This window comes from Bubalus kerabau, chromosome 4 (assembly GCF_029407905.1).
Source record: "Bubalus kerabau isolate K-KA32 ecotype Philippines breed swamp buffalo chromosome 4, PCC_UOA_SB_1v2, whole genome shotgun sequence".
NCBI lineage: Eukaryota > Metazoa > Chordata > Mammalia > Artiodactyla > Bovidae > Bubalus > Bubalus kerabau.
In genome coordinates, this window is record NC_073627.1 from 44,043,152 (window position 1) to 44,065,847 (window position 22,696).

Below are 22,696 nucleotides of genomic sequence, written 5' to 3' on the forward strand. Positions count from 1 at the left end.
TTCCAGTTTTAGGTTTCTGAGAATGCTAAGTATACCTTAATATCAAAAGTGAGCCAAGACACAGCTACCTGGTAACAATGCCAACTAAACGCCTCGTGTCAGGCACAATGATGCCCCTCCCTCCTCCACCGCTTCATCTACAGTCAGCCAGAGGCAACTGGCCATCTCTGTAGACCGCACTAAGGGGAGGGACGGGCGCGGTGGAGAGCATGAAGCCCCGCCCAGAGTCCGAGGTGAGACCTTCAGACTACAAATCCCAGCATACAGCGGCAGCTCTGAAAGGTATCTCGCTCTTTCCCGCTGCTACTGCTAAGTCGCTTCAGTCGTGTCCGACTCTGTGCGACCCCATAGACGGCAGCCCACCAGGCTCCCCCGTCCCTGGGATTCTCCAGGCAAGAACACTGGAGTGGGTTGCCATTTCCTTCTCCAATGTATGAAAGTGAAAAGTGAAAGGGAAGTCGCTCAGTCGTGTCCAACTCTTCGCGACCCCATGGACTGCAGCCCACCAGGCTCCTCCGTCCATGGGATTTTCCAGGCAAGAGTACTGGAGTGGGGTGCCATTGCCTTCTCCGAGTATCTCGCCCTTCCCCGAGTCCATCCTACACTACACTGCATCGCACGCACACGGAACTACGGCTCCCAGAATCCACCAGACCCACCGCGATTCTTGCTCCCAGGGTGCAATGCTCTCCCTTCGCCCTTTGGGCCTCGGCGCGTTGCAAACTGGGAGCTGAAGTCCACTGCGGGCAGGTAGCTGGGCGTTGTCAGCATTACAAACTCTTAGCCTTTGGCTTCCTCTTGGAGGGCAGTTTTCAGAGAGAGTAATCAAAAGAGGGTGGTATCGGGCAGGCAGACCTCCACGGTGCCATCACTACGAAAGGCAGGGATGCTCAGGCTAAAATTTACTGCTGGGAGCGGGAGGGAAGAGAGAACAGCAGCCAACCAACCCGACACCAAAACCATCGTTTTCCGTCGCGATGGCTTTTCTTTTTCTCTTTACCAATATGGCGCCTGGTCCAGCCACACCTGACGCTGGAACCAAACAGTCCAATATAACATCCCTAGGAGTACATGCTGTCACCGACAGCCTACCAGCGCCAGCCAACACCACACTTTGCTCCTTTCTGTTCACACCTGACGACTCCAAGGGCATGGTAGTCTATAACCCACTACCAAAATGGCGAAAGGAGAAGCATTCTTGTTAGGGCCTTCTGGTGACAATACGCCTGCGCCGGAGTCGGCTGTGTTATTGTGGGGCGGGAGGGGAGCATCCGCAACACGCCTGCGCGAGACTAGAGCCCTCTTGGTCTACACTCAAACACCAATGGATGAAGAGCCCCGGTGTTCCTGCGGCTGCGCTGTGACCCTTCGGAGCTTTCCCAGGCGCCTGCGCGAGATCGCAAGTCCCGCCTTTTCATCGCAGTACGCTGGCGCAGGGCTGAAAGGCGGGGCTTCGACGCTCCAGACGAATGCCAGCGCGGCTGCGCGCCGGGGGGTGCCCCCTCTCTGCGGCTGCGCGGGAGCCCGGCCGCCGGCTGTCACTGCGGTTGCGCGCGGCGAGCGGCGATCCCGGGGCGCCTGCGCGGGTGGCTTTGCGGGCGCTCGCGGTAAGTTTGCGCCAAGTGCGCGGCAGCCGGGACGCAGACGGCGGCGGCGGCGAGAGGCGGAGCCCGGGGACCACCCCCCATCACCCTCCCCGCAGTCACCTCACGTACCACAACCTCACCTAACCTCTCACCCCCCCACCTCCGATCCCCCCAACCCCGGGATGGCAGCGCCCGCCAGCCTTCCCGGCCGGACCAGCGGTCGCCAGCGCCGGCTCTAGCCTGTGGGACTAGGCCCCGCCGAGGCCTGACCCCCCCCCGAGCCAGGACCCACCGTGCAGCCAGCCGCCGGGCCGGGGCTGAGGGGCCGCTCCCCCCTCACGGCCCGTGGGGAGGACGCTGCCGTCCCGGGGACTGGGGGCCGGGGGGTGGGGGGGAGCCAGGGCGAGGAAGTCGGGACCCGTGTTTGGAAAAAAGAAGAAGGGCCGGGGTCAGGAGCGCCCCCTCCCCCCGCTTCCCCCCTCCCCCCGGGGTTGGGGGGGCCGGAGCAGAGAGCGCCCAGCCCGGGAGGTGGATGAATGTGGGAGAAAATGGAGACCAAGACGATCGTGTACGACTTGGACACGTCGGGGGGGCTGATGGAGGTAAGAGTGGCCCACCTCATCCCCTTCCCCCAGCGCCGGGAGGGAACCTCCGCCCTCCGCCCCACAAAGCCGGCCCTGAGCTCGCAGCGCAAGAGGGCCGGGGGAGGGGGGCTCTTCCTCACCGAGACTCTCCCTCCCGTCTTTGCAACTCGGGGGGCTGAGCTCAGCCGCCGAGGACGCTTGCAGCAGTTTCACCTACCCGCCGCCCTCGATTCGCTCTCCCGAAGCGCCAACCCACTCCATCTCTTTGCACCGGCGGGCCTCCCCACCCCCTTCTTGTCGGCCCCTTTGTGCTTCCCCCAGCACGTCCGGGTACCGGGCTTCAGGCCCTTCCCGAGCCTGGCTTTGGAGTCCCCCACTGTCCATACAAGGAAGTGGCGAGAAGGGAACCGCGCACCCTCTCCCCATCCCCCTACTCTGATCCTCCCCATTTGGAAGAAGCGGTGCTCGTTGTTGTGCGGCAGGAACGCGGTTAGGGTGGGCTCCCCCTGGTTCCGGGGGCTAAGAGGTTCTGGGAGCAGCCTGGATGGGAGGAAGAAGGACAAAAGGGGGGAGAGGGGTGGGTGACGGAGAAGCCGCGCCGGGGGGGCGACGAACCGCCCGGGAGCTCCGAGTGTGCACACACGCCATTTGTATGTGTGTGCAGCAAATCCAAGCTCTGCTGGCTCCCCCCAAGACGGACGAGGCCGAAAAGCGGAGTCGGAAGCCTGAGAAGGAGCCCCGGAGAAGCGGCAGGGCCACCAACCACGACAGCTGCGATAGCTGCAAAGAAGGTGGGGACCTCCTGTGCTGTGACCACTGCCCGGCCGCCTTCCATCTCCAGTGCTGGTAAGGTCTGGGGACCCCCTCCGGAGCCCCTTGGCGGACCCTTCCCGGCACATTCCTTCATCCGGCCTACCCCTGCTGGCCGAGATAACGGGCGCTTGCAGCCGCTAGCTCTCTGCAGCCGCTGGGGCAAGCGCCTCCCTGCCCCCAGGTGCGGCCCGGATCCGGCCGTTTGAGGGGGAGGAGCAGCCTTAGGTCCGGACCCCGAGGTGGGGGTGGGGAGGAGTGCGGAGAGCCCCATCTGGGATTGGAAGTCGCTGGGGAGCCGGGACGGAGCCGGCGGGGCACGGCCGGCGGTGGCGGGGGAGGAAGGGGAGGAGCTCCGGGCCCTGCGCCGCTCGCCGCCCGCGCGCCCGCCCGCCGCCCTCGGGCTCCTGCCGGGATGGGCTGTCCTCGGGGTGGGTTCGCGGAGCCCTCGGCCGCCGGAGCTGCCCTGGTTCGGAGCTGCCCTGGTCCAGGCCTGAGGGACCCGGCACCTGGGCGCTCGCGGTCGTGGAAGAAATCATGGAGGGTGTCTCTGAGTCCGCCTCTGCTCTGCTTCTCTGTTTACAATATGGCGACCCGCCTTTAAATTATATTTTTATTCTCAGCGCCATTTTGGCTGCATATATGATTTGCAGACGTCTGCCGGGGAACGGTGGGGGTAACCTCGGAGTCCTTTCGGCGGAAGCCCGTCGGGGGCCGGAGCTGGGGTCTTGAAGCTGGGGTTCCCTTTCTCTCCCGCCGCTTGCCCCTGTTGCCTGTCGGAGCTGCCTGCCTCTTCCCTCCCCTCCCGGCGCTGCCGCCTCTTAGGAAATCGAGCCGGGTTAGACAATTAAAATTGCCCTTGGGCGCCGATTTCACTGCTCCGCTCGGGATCGGCGAACCCTTCTCTGCAGAATTCTTTGCTGCCGGGGCTCTATGTGCGCTCGCTCCGCGAGGGCATTTTTAAGGACCGGAGAGCTGGAAAGCCGGGCGCTGTTTCTTCCCCCCACTTAACTGAACGCAAGGGGAGGGGAGAGATCGAAGAGGGAGGGAGGGACCGGGGTTAGTCGCCCGCTGCTTGATCCTCCTCAGCAGCTCAGCCCAGAACAATCCGACCAAGAAGAGTGTAAACTCCAGCTCCTGCCAGGAGAAATCACCTCGGCCTTCTCAAAAATCCCACATCTGCGCCGGGACCCCGATCACATCTTGTTCGAATGGCTCTTGTTCTGTTCAGCAACAGTTGACTGAGGCAGATGTTTGCGAGAGGAGATGGCTGGGGATAGAGCGGGAAAGAGAGAGGCTGTTGCATTTGTTCCCACCAGTTTTTGATATTGGCATTTTTAGCCTTCTCTTTTGAAAAAAAAAAAAAAAAAACCATAAAGTGAGGTTTTCCTTAAGCTCTCTACACAGTTCCATTCACATTCCGCCCCTAGGTTGGTGAAATAGTGCCTATTGTGTATTTGTACTAATTGCAGGTTTGGGAACACTTATTAGACAGATGACTGATACTGGGCTAATTAAGTCTGTGGTCAGAAGTTTTGTAGGAAGCTCCCATTACCGTTCCCAAAATTCCTTTGCCCAGGAGAGCACCCCATCTTGGCTTGTAATGTTGCAGAGACAAAAATGATTATCCTGGAGGGAGCTTTGCTGATGGCTTTAAAATTTTTATTGCTTAGTGACTAAGGCCAGCAGGAAGGGTCTGTGGTTTTTAGCCCTTGCTTCCTATAAGGTGTAAGCCATCTCCTGTCACATTTCCTGTGCTGTAGTTGAGCACAGAAGAGATTTGTACTGAGTGGCGTTGTGTTGCTTACCAGTTATTCCCTGTTGCTTTTGTTTGTTTCGCGATTGTGTTTGATACATAGTAAGAGTGGATTGTAGACTCCTTGATTTAAAACATGGGTTAATATTTTACCTCTAGAATGAAGTGAATGTTAACCAAGAAGGGTGATTCCCATATTGAGTGAGACTTTTGTAAGCTGTTTATCATCAGTTGTTTAATCAAGCTGAAATTGTTTATTAAAAACCTCAGGCAGGGGGAAAGTGTGCTGTTTTGCCTGAGATTGGGCTTTTAAACTCGAAAACTTAACTCCTGAATCTTTGCACTAGATGAGTCCAAGTCTTGTCAAGTTGTAACAATTAACAGTTCTACTTTAGCTGGTAGGAGAGAGGGAGGTGCTTTTCCTTCTGTCTTTTTGAGATTCAGACTGTGCATTTCATTGACTACTTTTTTTTTTTAGACCATGAATGGAAACTGGTAATCAGAGATTTGAGAATCCTAGTAAATGAGACAGCCCTTGTTTCACATCTCCAGTTCCCTCTTTGAAGATGCCAGTACTGAATGTAACATTGATGTATCTGAGTAGTTACAAAAATCACAAAACATTGTAGATACTGGTACAAAGGCAGGAAGCCTTCTTTCAAGTGAGGTTTATCCCACTTTACTGCTTCCTACCCCACACTCTTTCTAGCCCAGGAGAAGTATTTCTTTAACCGTTTCAACCTGGGTGGTTAGGTCAAGCAGTTAATAGTGTCAGAGAGTTTTGATTCCTGAGTGTGCTCGGTAATTTGTCCCATTATCACTTATTTGTGTCATGTGAGAGTGAGGTTAGGAGGTGTGTCTGTTCTCTCTTGCTTCCCTTTTTAACTGGCTAAGACTGGATTATTTACATAAGCATATTACTGTAATGATGATTTTCCTCTTGGACAGAATGTACGAAAGTGAGGCTAGAGTTCTGCAAGCTCTGCGGGTCATAATCGCAGTGCTGCTGTAGGTCTCCATTCCAGGCTCCGGGAGACAGGTCCTATTTCAGTCTCTGGTGTGCCTGACCAGCTTGTCTCCCAGTGAACAGGATCTAGTAAAAGGCTTCAGAAGTGACTTTAAGCAAACTTTACCTGTTGGACTTAGTGACATGGCCATAACCATAGGGGATTTTTCTAAGATAACCTACTGGAGGAATTGACTGCTCCAATAAGCTGTTTTAATTGTCTTGTCTTTTCTCAGGGGCCAGTGCTCTGTATGAGGAACCTTTCTTCCCGATTAGACCGGGAGCCCTGTTTCTGGGTTTTCTCTGATAGCCTTCTGGGTGAGGGAATGGATTGTCCTATGCTCAGAATCCTGGACTCACTGAAGAATTGAACTTGAGGGGCCGATGTCTTCATATTTGTTTAAGTAATAGGGTAATCCATTTTATCCAAGTTTAACTGGTTTATCAGTTATTCAGAGTGATGGTAAGGGTTACTACCTGTAGAGAACTAGGAAGAGATGTTTTCAAGTGTTCCCTGGTGAACCTGACCTTTATCGTAATTGTTGAGCTTTCTGAAAATACTGATCTCCATGGACTGGTCCCTAAAAATTAGCCTTTAAAAAAAAAAATTAGAAAACTGGCAGAGCTCTAGTTGCAGCTGACCCATCTTTCTGTTTGAGATGGATGGGATTGTTCTCAGGAGCAAAGGGAGTATAGTGAGGCTGACTGGAACCTAAATAGTTCCTTCTGATTGCATTTTGCTGCAGACAGTCTGAGGGACCAGAACGGTCTGGTTGAGAAGTGCATCTCCCTCGCAGACCTCAGCATGGTTGCTTCCCGTCAGACAGATTTCTGTAGCATTTGCCTCCGCATGTTATATTTGGAATTGTTGGCCGGCTTTCCTCTCTCTGGTGTTGGCAGCAAGATCCAAAACGAGGTTTTCGAAGAATGAGAGTAAAAAGGTCTCTGTGCACAGGCAAAACTAAGCTCAGCTTGGAGTTTTGCATATTTAATTTTCAGTGAGTCATAACAAGAAAGGTTTCACACACAGTAGAAAACTGCCTTGTAGAAAACCTATATACTGTTCGAACTTCTAAGGGGCTGATTTTTCTGCTTTTATTGTCGTTAGAATAGTATCAAACAAGTGGTGAATTAAAATAGATTTATTTTAGTGTTATCTTACAAATCTTTTGTTTCTGACACTCTGAGTGCTCAGAAGCCTGGCACTGAAGAACTGGGGACGACAGCATCTGAACTCCTTCCCTTCTGCCCCTCGTAGTAAAACGATTCACCAGTAAACAGACCTGGGACATCCCTGGAGATCCAGTGCTTAGCATTGCTTCCCCTGCAGGGGATGTGGTTCAATCCCTGGTGGGGGAACTGATCCCACATGCTATGCAGAGCCGCTAAAAGATTTCTTTAAAAAACAACCCTAATTTGATTTTATGTTTATTTTATTTATTTTTGCATTTGCTGTGTTTTGTTGGAATCTGGATGTGTAGTATTGTTTTTAAATGATCCACTCAGACATCGAGGTTCCACTACCATTTAACTTTAACTCAATTTCAATGTGCATGCTTTGTGAACTTTACTTTTTTTTTAGATTTATTTCATTTATTTTTACCAAAGGTTTTGTAAACTTAACGTGGGGCTCAAGGGCCAATTCTAATGAAATGAGTGCTATAGTTCGAAGATAACATATAAACACTGTTTAAAAATATAAGGGTAATACTTGAGATGAGTTGTTTACTCACAAAATGTCAATCTCCTGCTGTTCTTTAAGGCTCTCAAAGTACTTTACAGATGGGCTCCATTAATATATTAGGACTGTTTGAGGCCTTTGTAAATGAGTTTTGTGGTATTGGGGTTTTTATGTTTGTTTGTTTGTTTTTTAACGTGTTTAAATATGTAAAAGTCATAGTTAGGTACTGCCTTCATTTTAATCTTGGAGGTGAGATTCATCTTGGTCTTTTTAAAATTCTTAATCAAGTGTGTTTCCAAGAGAATTTTTTAAAAGCCAGATAATAAAGGCAAATAAATTATTTAATTTGAACTGAAAAGGAATTCAAATAGTCACTACTGTGTGTTGGCATGAAACACTGTTTTTTATTAAGTTCTTGAATAGAAGTAAAGTACTCAGAATGGCTCAGTGAGTTTTTGGGGTTCATCCTTCTAAGATTTGTGAGTACTTCATTCTTTTTTATGGTTGAAAACGGTTCTATGTACGACTACCATATTTTATATATATACACACACACACCATATTTTTAAGTCCATTCATCAGTTGATGGATATTTGGGTTATTCTTTTTGCTGTTGTGAATAATCAATGCTGTAGATACTTGAGTGCAAGCGTTCACATGGACATCTGTTTTCATTTCTTGTAGGTATATACCCAGGAGTAAAATCCCTGGGTCATATGGTAACTCTTACATTTAACCTGTGAGGAACTGGCAGACTATTTTCCCCAGGGGCTGCATCATTTTGCATTGCCACCAGCGCTCTGTGAGCACTCCAGTTTCCCTACGTCCTTTTCAGTGCTAGCTATTACTTGTCTTCTTGATTAAAGCCATCTTATAGGTATGACATGCTATCTCACTGTGGTTTTGATTTGCATTTGCCTGATGGCTGACGATATTGAACATCTTTTCATGTGCTTCTTGATCATTTGTATATTTTCTTGGAAAAATGTCTATTCAGATCCTTTGTCTGATATTGGGTTATTTGTATTTTTATTATTGAGTTGTAAGAGTTCTTTACATGTTCTAGATACAAGTCCTTTGTCAGATATATGACTTGCGAGTATTTTCTCCCATTCTATGGGTTGTCTTTTCACTCCCCCTATCTTCTTATTTTTTAATTTTTACTCTTACCTAGCCTAAGATGGTTGATTTAAGCACACTTTAATGTCTTTGCCTATGTTGTCTTATGTTGAGACAGTAAGTAAAGGATTTTTCTTCATGAACTCAGAATGATGTTTCTCAGTAGAGGGAACCTTATAATGATTTGGTATGCTGCTATTTCAGCTTTTCTGGGTGACCACTCTTAACAAAAAAGTAAAGCTAGAAGTTACCATGGAGGGTGTATAAAAAAAAATCCACCACCTGTCTCCCACCAGCCACAATAGAAAATTTCTGTGTACAGGCACTTCTCATACATGGAGGGCCCTGGTTTAAGGAGGAAGATTTTAATCACCTCAGTTTGATAGGTAGCAGCCTTGGGGTGGACATAACTATAGATGAATTAGTGAGCTTTTTGATCCCAGTTAACAAGAACAAAAAGTTGGTTCGAACATTGCAGTGAACTCCTCACCTGTTTATATGTATCTTTATATCTAACCCCAGAGAGCAGTAAATAGGGAGACAGCACAAAGAGACTATTTGCTTGAAGGTTTTATGTAGGTTATAAAAGAAACCAGGAGGGTTTTTTGTTTTTTTTGTTTTTTTTTTTTTTTTGTACCCTAGAAATGCAGGTGTCCTGCTTCTTAACAGAAACAGGTATATTTTTTCTTCTATTCCTAGCGCAATAGTAAATAGATGAAGTTGATTGTTGTTTGTTTTGGGTTCTGGGTAAGAGTTTTAAAATCCATCTCTGGGCTTTCGTGTCCCACCCCCAGCGCATAAACAGCAGTTCCTTGGGTGTGTAGCTAAGCAGGCCAACCTGGTAGAAAATTCTGGTTGAGGTTATGATGGCATTTACTATGATAATGCCACACAGGCTCCTGGAAATGCATTCTAGTTTTAAAGTGCCAGAGTTTTAAGTAATTAGAGCAGGGGGGGAAAAGTTTGTCTTCCCCCCTCCACTGCTCTTTCTTTGACTTAAAACCCCTAGGGAGTACAGCATGGGCCAGCTGCATTGCCATTCAATGAGGGACACTTCTGAGAGCACCTCTGCATAATGCTAGCCTCCCAAGAGACAGGACAGGAGTACAGCTGTCCCTCTGCCAATTTCCTGCAAGAGGAGGACATTGTATTCAGTGCAAGTCCTAGACCAAATTTCAAAAAGGCACTTTGGTGTTGCAGATTTGTCACTGTGCCCAGGCTGCATGCACAGGTCACTAGCTGACTGCCTTTCCCATGACTCAAGAACAGTTAAGAAGAATAAGAAGGTGACTCCTTTTTCTGCCTGCCATTTCCAGATATCAAATTCCTCATCCTTTAAGCCTTAATTTTTTTGTAAATCTAGTCTCAACAAATAAGAATAAAGATGAAGTCTTTTTTTTTTTTTTTTTTTTTGTCTTTTTTGTTCTTTTTTCTAAAGATGAAGTTTTGTATGGGAGGCAAAAGACACTGAGAGGTGTATTGGACCACTGATAAAAAGGAGAAATCGTTGATTTGACCCATCAGCGAAAAGGGGCTTGACCGTTACACACAGCTCTTGTTGAATTCACAATAAGCAAATTCCAGGTATACCTTGCAGATTGATGACATTTTCTAAGTAATGAAAAAGTTGACTCACTCGTTCAAAGAACTACACTCCTTTCCCTTTTGCAATCCTATACTCAGTGCTCACTAAACTAGTTAAAAGCCAGAGACTGACCCGTCTCCTCTGCTCACTGTTGCATAATACTTAGTGGTGTCACAAATGAAAGACATGCAAAGATAAACACTGGTTGGGTAACAGAAATGATGTCTGGGTTCTTCGAAGCGGATGGTACCTTTGTTAACATAAACACGGTGACCGTTCCTTTCTCCCTAATTATGTTTGCTTTCCTATGTATTAGTAGCTTGGGTGTTTAATCCTTGCCCTTCGCCTGTTTTCTGACAAATTATCCAGGGTATCTCCCAGGAAATGTTTCCTGGTCTTGAAAGGACAAAAGCCTTAGTTACGGGGTAGAGTGTGTCAATGCCTGAACCTAATGTTGGTCTCTCTCACTGCTTTGGGCTTGTATAAGGCTCTTTTTGAACTAAACTCAAGTGAGCGGGAGAGGGGCCTTCCCAGGTGGCTCAGTGGTAAAGAATCTGCCTGCCAGTGCAGGAGATGCAAGAGATGGAGGTTTGATCCCTGGGTGGGGAAGATCGGCTAGAGAAGAAAATGGCAACCCACTCCAGTATTCTCGCCTGGGAAGTCCCATAGACAGAGGAGCCTGGCGGGCTACGGTCCATGGGGTCGCAAAGAGTTGGACACGTCTGAACACAGCACAGCACAAAACAGGAGAGGATTCTGTGGGATTTGAATTTATCCATAGGCCAAAGACATCACTGTACCTCCAGGCCAGGCAGGAGTGGGGGTACCTCAGAATTGCTAGCAAGGTTAAATTCCAGGCAGCGCCAATGATTTTACAGGCTTTTATCCAGCTGTGATCCTCAGAAGGATGCTGGCTATTTGTTCCCCTGTCTGCATTTGTGCAAAGAACAGAGCAGAAAAGCCAATGAAATGCATGGGACTTTGAGTGAGTTTAGGGAAGTCTCTGCATTACAGATTGGGGCAGTGTGGGGCTACTCCTTTCTTTCTGCCAGCCATGGGCTCCTGCGATGAGCTGGACGCTTTCTAATTCCCGTGTTCACTAACTGTCAGAGTTCTGATTCCTGGTTTTAACGAAGCTCTGGAAACACTAGGGAGAAACTCTTCGGTGAACTTTCTCCATGAACAATCAACTGTTATTGGTCAAAATACATTGTGAAAATTTTACTACGTGAATCTCATTAAATGTGTCTGAACCTGTAATATTTCATAGTTCTGTATCTGGGTTGGCCATATTTAACTTTCCTTGACCTTGCTTACCATTTTTATGAAAGACCATCTTAAATGTAGGGAGAATTCTGTCACTAATTTTGACCTTTATTGATGCTGATATTGACATTGTTTTGCTCTATTATCTGTGTCTTGCTTTATTCCTCCTTGGTAGTCCTCTCAGTTTTGCTTGGCAGAGATGACACTTAGTCATCTAACTCAAGGTAATTCTGACACCTGACTCCATGATATCAGACATCTTTGACTTTGAGCTGCAGTTTGTGGCATTGAAGTAAGAAAAATGCCTGCTGGTTATTTAAGTCACAGGAAAGAACTCCTGTCCAGGGCCTGTATGCTTGCTGCGTGCAGGCTTTCCCCAAGTCTTACCATTTGTGTGCACACTTTCAGGCCTTTAGGGTGATTGTTCTTTGGTGGGGGACCATGTGAGAGAACAGTGGGCAGAAAGGAAGAATCATGGCGCTGTCTCTGACAAGTGTGTTTAGCTCCTAAATAGGTCACCAGGGGTATAACTGGAAGGCTTCAGAAGCCCAAGTCAGCACTTAGCTGTGGCATCAAACCACGACAGCACAGTCTGACATGCCCAGGAGATTACTTCAGCAGGGCAGGGCGGGGAGCTTTGAGGTTTCTAAGTGAACTTGGGGGAGGGGCGAGCGGCAGAGTCAAAGACGAGGGGAATAAGTCCTGTGCTGTTTCGGCCCAAATGGTAGCTTTATGCCTCCTCCTTCCTTTTTTTTTTTTTTTAAAGAAGACCCCGTCAGAGGAGAGTAAATGAAGCAGAAATCCTTCTTGGGGAAGAACAGCTGGGCCATGGGTAGAAACCTGCTCTCCACATTTAGCTGGATTTCAAATAGTTGGTCTCCCTACATCTAAGGTGTTACACTGTTTTTCGTTTTCCCAACCTTTATAGAATTTTAGGCCCAGTATCTGTAAGATGTGAACTGTTCCAGATTCCCTGAGCTGTGTTCACAAGGAGAGTGTGGCCTGGCTATTTCCTTACTCTTGGTCGTCCACTGAAATTTGACCACAAAACAGTACCCAGTACCTCGGAGACTTTTAGTCTTTGTTTTCCATACCTTGGAGACTTTTATGGAATACACAGTTAAAATTGTTCTACTTTCCCATGGAATGTGCCCTGAGACTATTAAAAAGTGACTGTTGAGGCCAGAATATCGACTCTTTTCTAAAACAAGTGAACTCCAGCATCCATCATTAGGTGAATGAATGAAGCCCATTTTTAAAATATTTGCAGCCAGCTCATTTTCCATTGTGGAGAAGCCAGGATCGCAAGAACAGCCACACCAGTGATAGATCAGGTCCTGTGGCACAGGGCTCGGCTGGTAGAGAAGTTAGCAGAGGCAAACCCCTGGTATAACTGCCGGTGGTCTGCCCCGCCTCCTCCTTGCCCTGTACTACTTGTAATCCTCTTCTCCAGGTGTCCTTCACTGGGAGGACGGCCAGTGAAGCTCTACATAGAAGGCAATAAAATTGGGGGGCACAGTCAGCTAGTTTGAAAGGATTATATGCCTGTGGAAGTGACGCAACTAGCTGAGTTTCTCAATGGGGCATTTGTAATGGCCTGGCACTGCACTGGCCTCCTTGTTAACACAGCCACTGAGGCTCTGCATGAAAAAACCAGCAGTGCGTGTACTTTTTATGTACTTTGTGGCATTAGCTGTATTTGAGTCAGTAGCTGGGATAAAGGAGAGGAAGAAATTAAGGTTCAGGGACCCCATGAACTTTCTCTCCACTTTCATCTCTTCAGTATCCTTCAGTGTGACCATCTTTCCTGCCTTTGAAAGGTAGGCCATCCGTGAAGGGAAAAGCTAATGCCCACACAAGTGTCCAGGGGACGCTTACTATTTCTTCTGACATTTAAATTTCATTAAGTTTTGTTCCTTCAAAACACAGACCAGTAAATTGAGAAATGATTAATACAGCTTTTAATTTAAACAGATGTTTTTAAATTAAACTTGAACCGTCACCTCTTAGCTTTTCCAGGACAGAAACTGATTTCAGTTTATAAAAGGCTTGTTTCCTATGCGGGTAGATGCCTTTGTAGATCAACATGGCTGCTGGGAGACTGAGACACGGCTATGGTCCTGTCAGCGATCCCGTTTTGACTAGTACCGACACATTTCCTGAGCTGGCCAAGAGCAGCAGGGCCAGTCAGAGAGAAGAGGCCTGTTCTGAGCATGTATTGTCTTCAGCAGTCGGTCTTGCACAATGCCGTTAAATATAAATGCAGGATTTTTATCTGGTAGTGGACCTCACGTGGATGGATGAGACCCGTGAACTGTGAAATTAAAAATCAGAACCGCTCAGTGCTATTGTTTGCTGGCTGAACACCCCCCACCACCACCACCCCAAAAAGGGGAGGGGACATACAGATGATGAGGAAGGGGGCTGCAGGCAGTGAAATCTTTCTTAGTCTGATATTTTATTTCAACTGAAATGACCATTTGTGGGGCTGGAGAGCTTCTGATTCTTGGAGAATGATGGGTTCTGACAGGAGGGACCCTAACCAGTTCATTTGACTGACCTCTTTTAAAAGAGAACCGAGTGGAAGGCTGTTGGTGTATTGTGTACAGAAAGGCTGTTTGAACAGTGTTCCTATGTGTATTACATAGAATATTTTGTCAGTCCAGGGAGAGAAAATGGAGTGTGTTCTTTAAGTATTTCTTCGACCACCTGCTTCCTTTTGTCTTAAGACATACACCAAAGCTTTTAATTTGGTTAGGTGATATTTTCATGTCTCTCCGACTGCCTTTGGTTCAAGTTTTAAAATGTCAGTGTCACTTAGCTGGATGAAGATTTGCAAGCCATACATCAGAAACAGCATATTAAAAATAAAAAAAGTCCAGAGGCCTCTACCATTTTTATCTGCATGTTGTGATGCAAAAAAAGAGATCTCTAAAATAAAAGGCAGTCTTTCTGCTTCCCTGTCTCCCTTCACCTCTCCCCTCCTCCCTTTGTTCTCTCGATCCCCTCCCCCTCTCTCTTCCAGTTCTATATTGAAAAACTGCTTGTGCTGGATGGATAATTAGCACAGAGCTATGGAGCAACAGGTCCCGCTGGTAGCGACTAAATCTGAAGTAAATGTTAATGTTGGGCAGGTTCACATGTATTAATAGGCGAGGGAGATGAGTGAGGTTAGACTGGGATCAACCGCACTGGTATATGACTTGAAATAGATCCTCTTAATTAGAGAGCCAAGAACCATGACAACTACCAACATCTTCCACCTGCAGTGGTGAGCTGCTGCCTCATTAGTGAATGAAAGAGACATTCTAAATTAAAACCGGGCTTCTTCCATCCTTTAGCTGTAAGTTGGGATCATCTGGCTCTGGACTTTGAATCTTTGACCCAGCACAGGCTTTACAGTTAGCTGAGGGGTGTATGTCTGTGGTTTTCTCAATAGACCAATCTAGACACCCTCTTCAGCACCAGAGGCACATCATTTGATTTGTTGGTGGGAGTTCAGATGTTAGAGTCCTGCAGCAGAGGTTTAGGAGTTTTTGCTTGAAATAATTAATGTCTTTGACAAGCTTTTTTTTTTTTAAAATTTTTGGCTGTGTTGGGTCTTCATTGTTGCACATGGGCTTCCTCTGGTTGCAGTGCACAGGCTTCTCACTGTGGTAGCTTTTCTTGTTGCAGAGCCCGGGCTCCAGGCACGTGGGCTTCAGTAGTTGTAGCACACAGGCTTAGTTTTCCCGGACCAGGGATCAAACTGGTGTCCCTTGCATTGTATGGCGGATTCTTAACCACCGGCCTGCCAGGGAAGCCCCTTTGACCAGCTTTTTAATTGGTTTGTGTGCAGATGTTACTGTTAACAGTTTATAGGCCCTCTCAGGCCTCACAGAGAGCTACTTGGTGAGATGCATATCCTTCAGTTGTACAATTTCTGAAGATTTAGAGCTCCATTGTTGTGAAGTATTTTATAGCTTACAATGTCTTCAAGATCAGGTAGTGGTTAAAATAAATAGCAAGCTGAGGAGCAGTGAACAGTCACTCTCTGGCCAGTAATTGCTTTTCAACAAATGATCTGGAAGGAAACATCCATAGCTGTGAAGATGGGAAGATATTCTGTAAGAGCGCCATGCTCCCAGGACACCCTTCTGTCCTGGGGAGAAGGTGCCTGTCTTCTAGCACTGTGGGGCATATTCTTTGAAGCCAGAAAAGAAAATAAAGATCCTTGGCCTGTTGTCTGAAGAGCTACCAGTTTTCCAAGACAAGCCAGCTCACGTACAGAACACGACTTTTCTAGGGCTCACCTTTCTTCCCAGGACTTAGTTCTCAGAAGGAACCTAAAAGTGGTTGGTGGACCACTGTATGCTTGGTGGACCTCAGTCTGTGTTCCCAGGGAAATGTCTCCACTCCCAGAACCTTCCTTTATCACGTAGGTTGTCGCAATACTGAAATACACCTTCTTCTAAAACTATAGTCTCAGGACTGTCCAGGCAGTCCAGTGGTTAAGACTCTGTGCTCCCATCTCAGGGGGCATGAGTTCGATCCCTGGTCAGGAAACTAAGATCCCACATGATCCCCAGCATGGCCAAAACATAAAATTAAAAAAATAAAACTAGTCTCCTCATGAACACCTCAAGATCCTTAACTTCATCATCTCTAGAAGATCACTGGCTTAATTGCCATTGCTGAATAGCAGTTGTTGAGGTATAGAAAGAATCAGGGAAGGGCCACTGTCACCTTCAGGTACCAAAAGACCAAACTTCTGAGGCTCTGGGTTGTCTGGGATCCATGAATAGTTGAGTCTTACATAGGTCTATATGCCAAGAAGCAGTTTGTAGTTGCTTGTCCTTTTCACGTTGCCTCTCAACTGTGATCCCTGAGAGCAAGGACCGTTGCTGAAATCTTGCCACTTAGTGCATTCCTTTTCACGTTGCCTCTCGACTGTGATCCCTGAGAGCAAGGACCGTTGCTGAAATCTTGCCACTTAGTGCATTGCTTAGCATAATTGGGGGGGGATGTGAGGGGGTGTGAGAGAGTTCAGTCGTGTCCAACTCTTTCGGCCCCGTGAACTGTATGTAGCCCACCAAGCTCCTCTGCCCGTGGAATTTTCCAGGCAAGAATACCAGAGTGGGTTGTCATTTCCTCCTCCAGGGGATCTTCCCGACCCAGGGATGGAACATGTGTCTCTTGCGTCTCCTGCATTGGCAGGTGGATTCTTTATCACTGCACTGCCTGGGAAGCATAGTGTCCAGTAATACTTGAGTAGATGAATGACTCTGGTCTTCTCTGCCTAGAGGCTGAGTTTCTTGACGGGGTAGGTCATAACTGGTTTGCTTTGTGTCCTTCCTACAGCATGGTACCTCCAGGGTGGCATTGGTTAGGAATCAGTGGGAACTCAGTAAATGAAGACTAATGGAGAGGGAAATGCTTGACCTTATGGTTGAGGAAGTTACTGTGATGGATATTCCATTGTGTTCCCCAGAAATAAGAGAACTTGCAAAGGTTCTTTAAAAACAGATTGGGCTCAAGATTTGGAAGAACCAGGAAGCTGATTTTGGTTCTCATTCTGCTGCTTTCTGACTCCATAGCTTTAGATAAATGAGTTTGGAGATACCTGTATGATGGGAGTAAGAATTTTCACAGTTTGATGGTGAAGATCAAATAAGAACATCTGTGAAAACACTTTGTGACCCGTAATACAGTAGATGTAAAATCAGATTATCACTCTGCTGTTTCTAAGCATAGTGATTGGGAAGTATATTGATGTCTTTACAAGTGGTACTGGCTCACGGTAGTGTTTATATGGTTTTTACTGCTGAGCAGCAGAAACTTTGATAATTTCAGCATTACCTGACTTTAACTTTTAATCATATTCTTCTGTATGGCCTTCATCGCCCTGTCTTCATTGATATACAGGATTGAGAGGGAGCTGGGATGGAACCATGTTCTTCTTGACAGGCATATTATGATTTAAAGACTTCGGCATGCATATAATTGTTTCGAAGTTGCATGCTTAACTTGTGAGAACACTGTTCTAATGAGGGAAGCAGCTTTAAGATGGGTGGATGAGGCAGGGGAGTCCTCAGGATGTGTGTGTGAGCAACCCCGAGGCTGCAGAATCTCCTTTCTTCCTGGAATCCTTTCTCTGTTGGCACTGTTTCTGATACAGAACAAAACCAGTCTGCTTGCAGAACAGCATCTTCAGAACTAGTTTCTAAGCTCATTCAGTTCAGTTCAGTTCAGTCGCTCAGTCGTGTCCAACTCTTTGCGACCCCCATGAATTGCAGCACCCCGGGCCTCCCTGTCCATCACCAACTCCCGGAGTTCACTCAAACTCATATCCATTGAGTCAGTGATGCCATCCAGCCATCTCATCCTCTGTCGTCCCCTTCTCCTGCCCCCAATACCTTCCAGCATCAGAGTCTTTTACAATGAGTCAACTCTTCACATGAGGTGGCCAAAGTACTGGAGTTTCAGCTTTAGCATCATTCCTTCCAAAGAAATCCCAGGGCTGATCTCTTTCACAATGGACTGGTTGGATCTCCTTGCAGTCCAAGGGACTCTCAAGAGTCTTCTCCAACACCACAGTTCAAAAGCATCATTTCTTTGGCGCTCAGCTTTCTTCACAGTCCAACTCTCACATCCATACATGACTACTGGAAAAACCATAGCCTTGACTAGCTGGACCTTTGTTGGCAAAGTAATGTCTCTGCTTTTGAATATGCTATCTAGGTTGGTCATAACTTTCCTTCCAAGGAGTAAGCATCTTTTAATTTCATGGCTGCAGTCACCATCTGCAGTGATTTTGGAGGCCAAAAAAATAAAGTCTGACACTTTTTCCACTCTTTCCCCATCTATTTGCCATGAAGTGATGGGACCAGATGCCATGATCTTCATTTTCTGAATGTTGAGCTTTAAGCCAACTTTTTCACTCTCCTCTTTCACTTTCATCAAGAGGCTTTTGAGTTCCTCTTCACTTTCTGCCATAAGGGTGGTGTCATCTGCATATCTGAGGTGATTGATATTTCTCCCGGCAGTCTTCATTCCAGCTTGTGCTTCTTCCAGCCCAGCCTTTCTCATGATGTACTCTGCATATAAGTTAAATAAGCAGGGTGACAATATACAGCCTTGACGTACTCCTTTTCCTATTTGGAACCAGTCTGTTGTTCCATGTCCAGTTCTAAGTTGCTTCCTGACCTGCATATAGGTTTCTCAAGAGGCAGGTCAGGTGGTCTGGTATTCCCATCTCTTTCAGAATTTTCCACAGTTTATTGTGATCCACACAGTCAAAGGCTTATCCTACTCCAGTGGCAGCCTGTCTTTCGTTGACCCATTTCATGAATCTTTATGTAGATGTCTGAGTTGAAAAACTGTCTTCTAAGGCCTTCACTGGCTGTCCAGTGGTTAAGACTCCACATTTCCAGTGCAGAGGGCACAGATTCGATCCCCGGTCAGGGAGCTAAAGATCCTACATGCCATGTGGCATGGCCCAAAAAAAAAAGCTTTTTATAAAAACTGCCTTCCAAATAGCTTGAAAGGAATTGCTCAAAGCAAAGAGGAAAGAATCATCATCATGAGAAAGCTTGGTGGGTGATTCCTGTTTTCCAGCCACGACTGTGATGGTCATTTTCGAGAAACATAGAGCTTCCTTCCCTATTCATCCCATCTCAGATATTACTGCCTTCTCTCAAGATACCATATTTTCAAATTTATTTCAAGATGCATATTCTGTCTCTAAGAAAGCAGCAAGGCCTCACTTTTTAAAATATCTGTGTTCATCCTGGAGACAACACTCTGACTTTCCTGCACGACTCCCTAAACTTGCAGCCCTCATCCCACACTTCAGGGCAGACAAGAGGAGCCCATGGCCATAATCTAGGATTCTGAGAAATGTTCTTAAGCATGATATCTCTAAAAGGGATCCTTTAGAAGCCAACCAGGAGCTACTTTTGAGAGCTGCTTAGTATGGATTTTAAGCATTTTTCCCCTGTGTTAAGAAAGATAAATTGTTTAAAGAGGATTTAAGTAGGGTGTTTCTGTATGAAGTTTAGGCTTGCAGGTATGGACTTTGATTCTGCTGTCTTCTTATTGTTTTGTGACAGAAAACATAAGTAATTTCACGTGTAATTTAACCACCAAAATAAGTATCTACCAACCACGTTGCCTCATCTCATGACTTTGGCCAGGGGGCAGTTACATTCACTCTTAGAAGCCCATTCATTTTGTGCTCCCCTGTTCTTTAAAGCTTTATTGTGTACCTGCTGTGTGCCAGGCATTATGCAGAGTGTGGAAATAGAAAGGTAAATGAGGCAGCGAGCAGGCTTCGGGTCCTTGAGAGTTCAGTGTATAGTGTGGCCCAGAAGTGCCATAGAGGATCGCGGGCTGTCAGAGGAGACTTCCTGGTGATGATGCCTGACTTGAGCTCCAGAAGATAAGGAGCTCACCAGATGAAGGACTGGAGGGAGGCTCAGCTTTTGTGGTTGTGGGTAGCAGCTCTGGCATGAGCAGAGAGAGACACAGGGTTGAGAAACAGTGTGGACTGTATAGGGAGCCACCAGACTAATGGAGCTGGGGAAGGGGCAGATTCCTGTCCTGCAGTACTGAGGAGCTTGAACTTTATCCTTTTGGGGTGAGGGCGATATGGAAGGGCTTTTAATTAGGAGACTGACATGATCAGAATTGTGGCAGAATTATTTTGCCAGCAGGGTTAGACATAGATTGAGAAAGGCAGGAAGAGCAGCCGGGGGGGCATTCACATCTTGGTAAAAAAATCTAAGCCACTGCCACCTTGCCTCACCCTTCCCTGCTACATGTTTGGTATAGGTTATCTTGATACAAAACACAAAGCCAGTAGGCAGATGAAAAGAAATGATGAAAAACAGAATCAGAAATGACAGCCCTTTCAGGGTTAATTTTAATATGACAGCTGCTGAAGCATAGCAGAGTCTGTAGGCCTTTGCCGATTACACACATGCATTTCATTAGTTTGGATATGGCCTGTGAGGAATATACTGGAGAGAACTAGGGGAGACTTTACCGGTGACAGTCGCGTGTGGTCCTCTAGGGCGTGCAGGCCTGTCCCAGTAGGCCAGCGTGCCTCCTGCTTTCTGCTTCCTGCTAAGGATCCTCCTGAGATTCCACCAGGGAGACCGAATAGGAAGCAATGAGCTGTGAGGGCTTGCTGGACATCCTGACACGTGTGCTTAGGGCTCCGGGGATGTGTTGACAAAGCAGGAGCTAGGAAAATTTGTCAAGCTAAATGCTATTTAGGTAGAAAGGGTAAAGCAGCCTAGCATTAAGGCCTAGGACTTAAGGAAGAGTCCTTATATATCCATAGCCTATATATATATAATAATTTGTTTTTAGCATTTTTCATATATTATGAAAAAAATGTTCTCCACACCATTCCAAGTTGGTGAATTCCAGGAACCAAATGTAGGAATTTCTTAAGCATAAATGTAACCTTATTCTATATAGCAGTTTTCAAACTTGGGTGTTGAGCAGAATCACCTGGAGAGCTGGTTAAACACACATTGCTGAGGCTGTCTCAGAATTCTAATTCAGTAGGCCTGGAGTGAGGGCTCAGAATTTGTGTTTAATTTTTTAATTGAATTATAGTTAACTTACAATGTTGTGTTTCAAGTGTATGCAAAGTGATTCAGGTATACATACATATACATACACAGGTTCATTTTCATTATAGATTATTGCAAGATACTGAGTATAGTTCCCGTCACCATACAGTAGATCCTTGCTGTTTACCTACTTTATATTTAGCAGTGTATGTATGTTAGTCACAAAATCTTAATTTACCTTCCCCCCACCCTACCCTCCTCCACTGCTATCTCCTATGGTAACCATAAATTTGCTTTCTATGTCTGCAAGTATTTTTTCTAAGTAAGTTATTTGTATCATTTTTTAGATTCCACATGTAAGTGATAAATGATGATTTGTCTTTCTCTGACTTACTTCACTGAGCTGCAAGTGGTGGTTCATTCTTTTTACGGCTGAGGAATATTCCATTGTATATGTATACCATATCTTCCTTACACATTCATCTGTCGATGAACATTTAGGTTGCTTCTATATCTTGGTTATGGTAGATAGCACTGCTGTGAATATTGGGGAGCATGTATCTTTTTGGACAGAATTTTTATTTGTAGTAAGTTCCCAGATGATGCTGATGCTGCTTGTCTGGAGACCACACTTTGGGATCCACTGCTGTAGAGACATTATAAATGTGACCCTCCTAAGAATTTACTAAAGTTTCATACGATTCTTATAAACCTTAATGGAAAATGATGATCTGAAGAATCAGTGAGACCAGCCCTCCACAGCTATAATTTTGATTCAGTATTGACTTACTGAGTGACTACTGTTTATGCAGCCTCTCTATTGTAAAGATACAAAGAGGGAAGGAGATCCAGTCCTTGTCTTGATTCCTCTGATAAAAGAAGTAAGAGAATTGTCACACAAGGGAAGGCATAAGAAGGATGTCTTAGTAGTCTGGGGAGAGTGCGTGGAGGAGTTGTGTGCTCAGTTACCTATCACTGGTAACAAACTACACCAAAACTAGTGGCTTAAAACAGACCCTAGTTATTATCACCCACAAATCTGCATGTTGACTAGGCTCAGCTGGGTGGTTTTTCTGTTCAGTTGTTATCTGGGACTGTGGTTATTTGGAGGCTCAGCTGAGTTGGCATGATCCAGGGTGACTCAGTCATGTAGCAATAGTCGGTGCTGGCTGTTGACTTGGAGCTGATTGGAGTGCCTGAAGTCTCCTCTGTGTGACCTCAGCATGAGAGCAAGGCTCTGAGATGGAATATTCCAAGCGTGAAAAAATGGAATCTACAGGGCTCTTCAGACGCAGCCATGGAAGTTCCTACATTGTCACCTTTGCTGCATTCTATTGTTCAGAACAAGTCACAAGAGAGAATGCCTCAGTGATCCAGTGGTTAGGACTCCACACTTTTACTGTTGAGGGCATGGGTTCAATCCCTGCCCTAGTTGGGGAACTGGGATCCTGCAAGCCGTGAGGTGTGGTCAGAAAAAGACAGGCAATTCGAGAGGAAGGAAACGGACTACTTCTGGGTGGAAGGGTAGCAGAGAATTTGTAGCTGTCTTTCATCTACTATAGGCTGATTGAGGCAGGCCCTACAGGGTGAATAGGGTTTCGATACGCGCAGCTTTCAGGGGGAAGAATTTTAGAGGAAGAAATAGCAAGTCTTCAGTTTAACTAGGGGGGAAAGTTCCCAAAAGGGGCCTGGGAAGATGGAAGAGGACCCTGTGACAGACGGCTTTGAACAGCAGGTGGA

General features: G+C 46.5%; 1 protein-coding gene across 4 annotated transcripts in view; it reads left to right on the top strand.

Moving 5' to 3' along the window:
- Positions 1-1,558: 1,558 nt before the first annotated feature.
- PHF12 (PHD finger protein 12) overlaps positions 1,559-22,696 on the top strand; it is a 39,988-nt gene continuing 18,850 nt past the window's right edge. For 3 of the 4 annotated variants that reach the window (XR_008713158.1, XM_055577099.1, XM_055577101.1), the window contains exons 1-2: positions 1,559-2,188; positions 2,835-3,016. Coding sequence is in view for 2 of the 4 variants with exons in the window: in XM_055577099.1 (XP_055433074.1) it covers positions 2,123-2,188; positions 2,835-3,016 (248 nt within the window). In the remaining 2 variants the exon portion in view is untranslated. Of the gene's footprint in view, positions 2,189-2,834; positions 3,017-3,198; positions 3,223-22,696 lie in introns of those variants that run through there. The other variant, XM_055577100.1, reaches the window with a different exon arrangement.